The sequence below is a fragment of the Chaetura pelagica genome, unplaced genomic scaffold (assembly GCF_000747805.2).
Source record: "Chaetura pelagica isolate M959 unplaced genomic scaffold, ChaPel_1.0 scaffold693, whole genome shotgun sequence".
NCBI lineage: Eukaryota > Metazoa > Chordata > Aves > Apodiformes > Apodidae > Chaetura > Chaetura pelagica.
This window is the reverse complement of record NW_009952576.1, coordinates 36330-43645: the sequence shown is the minus strand read 5'-3', so window position 1 is coordinate 43645 and position 7316 is coordinate 36330. Positions and strand designations below refer to the sequence as shown.

The window sequence follows — 7316 nt, the reverse complement described above, 5'->3', positions numbered from 1 at the left end:
TGGCTTTGCCCATGAAGAGGGTGTGACTGGATGGTCTTGAAGGTCCTTTCCCACCCAAACCACTCCATGATTCCATTCCATGCTAAAAAACTGATGGATTGGCTTCCCCCTGCCTCCTTTCACTCACAACAACACTTCCAAGTGTTTTCCCTCACCTCCCTTCTCCTCCACAGTGAAGATGTTTCCATATTTCCATCCCACTCCCTCCAAAAAAAATGGGAACAGGCCCTAAAAATCAGGGAAGAGCCAGAAAACACATCCTAAAGGAGGTAACTTCATACACTTATGGAGGCTTTAGTGACCAAGAGGACTCTGGAAGACCCTTGGCCAACTCTTGGAGCAGCCCAATGAAGTCCCTTTCACCCCTGAGTGCTCCTGGGGGTTGATCTCCAAGCCCAGGAGCTGCATCTTCTGGGATAGGGTGGAAGGAAACAGACTTGGGAGCTTCACAGCTCCACCCTTGGCTGATGAAGATCCAAGGGGAAAGAACAGCAGCCAGAGAGGAGCTGCACCAGATACCAGAGGCTGGAGTTCCTGAGGGAAACTGGTGAAGAGTCCCAAAGACACTTGGGAGAGATCCTGACTTGACCCCTTGAAATTTAACAAATTAAATTCCTGCTTGTCCTGAAGGAAGGTCCAAAACTTGCACCTGGAGTGATCCCACGGGAAAGTGACCTCCTTGCTTAGGACTAGAACATTTTTAACCTGATTTTCAGCAAGTAAAAACCCAGATTCTCTAGAAATTTACTCTTTTCTTGCCAGATTCACCAGAGACTGGTTCTTTTTTTCACCAGGTTTCCACCATCCACAGAATGATTCTCCAGAAACTGGTGGGATTTTTAGCCAGGTTTTCAGATTCCACCAGGAGAACCAGATTCTACAGCACAGAAAAAGGCCAAAAAAAACATCCCCAAAGAGGTAACTAAAAACTTTTGGGACTTTTCCTGCAAATGCAGCTGCTTTCCTTGTTCCTTTCTGGAAGCCAAAAGTATCCTGAAGGAAACTGGAACTATTAATTAACTCTAACACAGCAGAGTCACTAACGACTCTGCCCTGTGGTTTGATCCTCCCGTCACGTGTCACTCGACTGGTCTGCAGGAAAACTTGCTGCTGGTTCACAGATGTCAAAGACTGATGGGCAGGGAGCTCTGGAGATCATGAATCCGACCCCCCTGGAGAGCAGGGTCACCTCCAGCAGATCCCACAGGAACCAGCTGGGCTGGGAATGTCTCCAGAGCAGGAGCCTCCCCAGCCTCTCTGGGCAGCCTGGCCCAGGGCTCTGCCACCCTCCCAGACAACAACTTCCTCCTCCTGGGGAGCTGCAACTTCCCATGTTCCAGCTGCTGCCCATGGCCCCTTGTCCTGGCCCTGGGCACTGCTGAGAAGAGCCTGGTCCCCCCCTCCTGCCCCCCTGGAGATCTGGAGCAGCCTTGAGGAGACCCCCCCTCAGGCTCCTCCTCTCCAGCTCCACAGCCCCAGCTCCCTCAGCCTTTCCTCATGGGCCAGATGCTCCAGTCCCCTCAGCCCCTTGGTGGCCTTTGCTGTCCCCTCTCCAGCAGCTCCTTGTCCTTCTGGGGAGCCCAGACCTGGACCCACTTCTCTAGGTGGTTCCCCAGGTCACTTCCTAGAGCCGTTGCCCAAAATCCCAGTCCCCCAGGGAGATCCCCAGGGCTCCCACAGCAGCACCCGCCGCTCCAGCCGCACCCACCGGGGCGGCAACACCCTCTGATGCATCAGGCACAAAAAATTCCTCTGTGCAGAGTCCAAGTTTGCAGAAGGGCCAGGAGAGGAGGGTGGAGGAGGAATTAAACCAGGGCTTTCACAGGGAGGGGGGGAGGAAAAAAACCATCTGTGAAACCACGGCTGCTCTTCCCGAGGCTCCTCTCACTAAAGGTTTTTCCCACAGAGGGAAGAAACATGGGATGAGTTGAGGGGACCTCAAAGCCCATCTAGATCCAACCCCCACCATGGGCAGGGACACCTCCCAGCAGCCCAGGTTGCTCCAAACCCCATCCAACCTGCCCTTGACTTCTTAGGAGGGTTTCCTGGCTCAGTTTCTCCAAGCAGGGAGAAAGAAACTCACCACAGACAAATGTTTGTCTTCACATTCCAGGGTGAGAATCCTTTCACAGATGACCCAGAAGAAAAAGAGGAACATGAGGAAGGAGAAGGAGGAACCACTGGAAATGTAGAAGAAGGAGACCCCTGGTCCCATCACTCCTGCCCTTGGCCCAAGTCCCTCCCCAGCTTTCCTGGAGCCCCTTCAGGCACTGGGAGGTGCTTTAAGGTCTCCCTGGAGCCTTCTCCTCTCCAGGCTGAACACCCCCAACTCTCCCAGCCTGTCTCCAGAGCAGAGCTGCTCCAGCCCAGGGATGTCCCAGAATAAGGGGATTCCCTGAGTGGGAATTGCAATTTTTTTCTTGGCCAGTGTCCCCCATCCTGGCCATCAGACCAGCTGCAAAGGGGATGAAGTCCCGTGGATCTCCCTTCTTGCCCAGAGAAGCTGTGGCTGCCCTGGAAGTGTCCAAGGGCAGGTTGGATGGGGCTTGGAGCAACCTGGGCTGCTGGGAGGTGGCCCTGCCCATGGTGGGGTTGGATCTAGATGAGCTTTAAGGTCCCTCCAACCTAAACCATTCCATGACAATGAAGCAGAAGAGCTGACACCACAGGATGACCCTCTGATACAGCTCAGGAAGAAAAAGGGGAACAAAACTTTTTTCTCTCCACTGTGAACTGTGCAGAAAACACCAAATAATGAATCCTTGACCTTCTCGTACTGCTCCGAGGCAGAAAATCCCAAGGAATGGTGAGATTGTGAGGAAGGGAAGAAAGGTCACCGCAGGAAAAGCAGAAACAGGCAGAAAAAAATTCAGTTTCAACATTCACAAGTTGCAACAGGACCCAGGAAAGCCCTGGAGCCAGGACATGAGATACCAGGCAGGGGGTAGGACACCCACCCACCAGGAGGGACACCCACCAGGAGGTACACCCACCCTGGCCCAGCCCCAAGCTCCCCAGAGGGGCAGTTAAATCTTTGTTTGCAGCTCCAAGGTTTTCCCTGATGGAGCAAATTCTGGGCTTATCATGAAAAAACTGGCAAGCAAAGGGTTGTGGTTGTTGGCCCAGAGCTGAGCTGGGGTGGTGGGAGATCTGGGAGGGCTTTGGAGAAAGGTTTTGAGAGGATGAATTAAAGCACGAAGGCAAAGAGTCAGAGAAGGATGGAGGTTGAAAACACAAAGCACAGGAGGGGCAGAACTTCACCTTCCCAGAGAAATACTCCCGGAGATCAGAGCCCCAGTGCCAACCCCTTCCAGCTACTGGGCACTACAGAGCATGGACAGACTGACAGACAGACACGTGGAGGACAGAGCAGCTCCAGCTGGAGCTAGGAGTCTCCAGGGATAAATTTCCCTGAGCAGAATGAGACCCCTGGCTGAGCTGCTCAAAAGATCATCTGACAGGGCTTGTCTGGTGAGGAATTTGGACACAGGTTCCTTGTTCTTTCCCCACCACTGTGGAATCATGGAATTGTGGAGTGGTTTGGGCGGGAATGGACCTCAAAGATCATCTAGATCCAACCCTACCATGGGCAGGGACACCTCCCAGCAGCCCAGGTTGCTCCAAGCCCCATCCAACCTGCCCTTGGACACTTCCATCATCCCCAGCTTCTCTGAGAAACCTCTTCCAGGGTTTCCCCGTCCTCAGAGGGAAGAAGCTTCTCCTCATGTCCAGCTTAAAGGCCACATTAGTTCCTTTTGTCCCTGCTGATCAGAGGAGCAGCCACGTTGGGGAGAAGAGGTCCAGGAGGTTGTCCCCTCCCTGGAGCCAGGTTGATCCCATCACAGCTCCCACAATTCATGGGACCCTGAAGCTCTCAAGTTCCTCAGCAGCCCAACTGAAAAAAAACAGGAGATCTTCAGGGAAGCAGAACATCACTTCCCAACCCTCCCTGTTGTCCCAAACACATTCCCAACCCCACCCCAAGCCAGGATGGAGGATCAAAACCTCATTTGGATCGAGTAGACCAAGGGGACTTACTTAGGATAATAGTCACTGTCTTGACAAGGCTGATCATGGTCTCCTTGTAGCGGGGGTGGAAGCTGGTGTGCTTGGACATCCGTGTCATCTTCCTCTTGACATAGATGAAGATGTGTGTGTAGACCACCACCATGATCAGGAAGATGACCAGGTTGGAGATGGCCCAGAAGGTCAGGTAGCTCCTGCTGTAGAGTGGTGCCATGCTGGAACACTTCTCCAGGGCACAGAGGCAGTGCCAGCCATAGGATGGGATGAGCCCCAGGAGCAGAGCTGTCACCCAGATGCAGAAGATGAGGATCATCACCCTCTGGTTGGACATCTTGCTGTGCAGCTGCATGGTGAACACAGTCTGGTGCCTTTCCACCGCAATGGCCAACAGGTTGACCACAGAAGCTGTCAAGCTGGTGTCCAACAGGCTTTGGCGGATGAACCAGGTCTTCAAGGAGAGTTCTGCTGTCCTGGGCCCCGTGTGGAACATCAGGAACATGTAGGCAATGCCAGCAAAGAGGTCAGCAGCTGCCAAGTTCCCCAGCAGGTAGTAGATGGGGTAGTGGAAGCGCCGGTTGATGATGATGGCTGTGATGACCAGGAGGTTGGTCAGGAGCACGATGACACTCACTGTCAGGCCCAGGGCCACCACCAGAACGTCCTTGGTCCTCCAGTAGGTGGTCAACTCCTTGCGGCTGTTGTTGTAGAAGAACCCCACGGTCTCATTGTAGAAACAGTGCTTCATCTCTGCTGTCCTGCAGAGGGGGGAGAGGACCATTAGCTACTGCCCACACACAAGGCTACCTTGGACAAGCTGGGGAGATGCCTTTGACACAGCTAGAGGCTGGGGAGGAGCTTCTGACATCCAGAAACAACCCCACCAGCAACAGGAAACCGCTTCTGTGCTCCAGGCAAGAGCCTCAAGTTGTCCTCAAATCCATCCCCAGGGTGCAGCAAAGCCCTGGACCTCCATGGCAGGAGATAAGCTCTGCCAGATCTGATAAAGAGATCCTCCCTGTCTGGCCCCACACAGCTTCATGGGGGGGTGACAGACAAAACTATTTGTCTTGTCCCAGATGTTCTGCTTCAAAAATGTAAAATCAAAACAGCAGCAAAGATGGTTCTGTGGTCAACCACTGAAAAACTGCTCTGCTGAGGACTCTGAGCCTCTGCAGCTGCTGCTTCTGGGCCAGGGAGGGACCATCAGACACTTCTCATCCCTCCAAAGCAGGTGAGGACACCCCAAACTTGGCCAAGAGCACTTAGAGCTGGGCAGAAAGAAATTCCTCAGCCCTAAGTAAACAGCAGCAAAAATCATCCTGTAAAATCCTGGATCTCTGGGAGAGATGGGTCATCTGGAAGGTCTGGAGAACCTGGAGGGGACACGCTTGGTCAGCACCCAGGAAAAGTCACCTTTGGGATAAGAGAAGTGACTCCTTTTTCCCTTCCAGGTCTGGAACAAGGTTCTAAAATTCAAAACTCATTGAACTCAGTTGAGAGGAAAAGAGGTTTAAGTCTCAAAAAAGGACTTTTTAAGTGATTTCTCCCATTTCCTTGACACGCTGGGCAGTGTCTGGAGCAAGACCAGCCAGGTCACTCATCTGGATCACATCATTATTCACTTGCAAAGCCTTTCCCCCTCTGGTAATTAACTTCCCATCCTTCCCAGCCCGGCCCAGTATCAAACAACAGGTTCAGTTAAGGTTGTTTCACCTCCCAGAGCCAGAAACTCAATACATTTGTCCACAAAAACATGACCAAAAAAAAAAATAAAAAAAAATCAAGCAAACCCAAGGGATAAGAAGCTGCTTGATGACCACACCCCCCCCCAGCAGATGTTCCTGTTCCTTCCCTATCCAAGGGCTTGGAAATCTCCAGTCAGGGCTGGCTGAGGTCCCTGCTGGGGTGAGCACACCCAGCTGGGAGGCTCCTTCACAGAGGAATGAGGCAGTTTTTCCTCCCCCTGGTACGTTCCTGCACATCAAGTCACTGGTTCACCCCTTCCTCTCACCAGCTCAACCATCAGCCTTGTGCTAGAGAAATCCTGACCACAAAACAACCAACGTTGATCTCCAAGAGGGAGGAGACACAACGTGCCTGACTCACAGTGGAGAGAATCACAGAATGGTTTGGGTGGGAAGGACCTTAAAGATCATCTAGATCCAACCCTCAACTTGGGTGGGGACACTTGCCACCAGCCCAGGTTGCTCCAAGCCCCATCCAACCTGCCCTTGGACACTTCCATTGCCCACTTATCCAGGAAACCTTTTCCAGGGTCTACTCACCCTCAGAGTGAAAAACTTCATGGAATCCCAGACTGGTTTGGGTTGGAGAGACCTCAAAGCTCATCTAGATCCAACCCCCACCATGGGCAGGGACACCTCCCAGCAGCCCAGGTTGCTCCAAGCCCCATCCAACCTGCCCTTGGTCACTTCCATCATCCACAACTTCTCTGGGAAGCCTCTTCCAGAGTCTCCCCTGCCTCAGAGTGAAGAACTTCATGGAATCTCAGACTGGTTTGGGTTGGAGGGACCTTCAAACCCATCTAGATCCAACCCCACTATGGGCAGGGCTACCTCCCAGCAGCCCAGGTTGCTCCAAGCCCCATCCAACCTGCCCTTGGACACTTCCAGGGATGGGGCAGCCACAGCTTCCCTGGCCCAGGCTCTCCCCACCCTCCCAGACAAGAATTTCCTCCTCGGGTCCAACCTCCAGCTCCCTCTGCCAGTTTCAAGCCATCCCCCCTGGTCCCATCACTCCTGCCCTTGTCCCAAGTCCCTCCCCAGCTTTCCTGGAGCCCCTTCAGGCACTGGGAGGTGCTCCAAGGTCTCCCTGGAGCCTTCTCTTCTCCAAGCTGAACATTCCCAACCCCCTCAGCCTGTCTCCACAGGCAGCAGGACAGGAAGAAAGCCTAGGAACAGGAGGAACACGTCCTGGTGAATCCCACAACCCCAGGCCAGACCATTCTTATGCAAACCAAGTTTCCTTCAACCATTTTTGAAAGCTTCAAGCCCAAATCAGAAAGGAAATCGCTGCTCTTTAGGAGGCACTTCACCTTTTCAAAGAGCAGGAAAGTGGACACCTGGGGAAGAAAGGAGGGAGAAGAGAGAAACTCAAGTGGTTTGGAAAACCCCAAGGAGGTTCCAAACTCAATTTAATCCCCTTTTCCCACCCCCCAGTGGAGCAGCACGTGCTCCCCCAGTTATAAACTTCATCTGATAAGATGAAGATAATTGCCCAGGACCTTGCCCTTGCCAAAGGCAGCTCAGACCACGCTTTCATTTTTTAAT

At 53.0% G+C, this 7316-nt stretch overlaps 1 protein-coding gene across 1 annotated transcript in view; it reads right to left on the bottom strand.

The window, feature by feature from the left end:
* Window positions 1–4784, bottom strand: part of LPAR2 (lysophosphatidic acid receptor 2) — a 5746-nt gene extending 962 nt beyond the window's left edge. The window contains exon 1 of the mRNA XM_009993621.1: window positions 4039–4784. Coding sequence (XP_009991923.1) covers window positions 4039–4771 — 733 coding nt within the window. The 5' untranslated portion in view covers window positions 4772–4784. The remainder of the gene's footprint in view (window positions 1–4038) is intronic.
* Between the last annotated feature and the right edge of the window lie 2532 nt (window positions 4785–7316).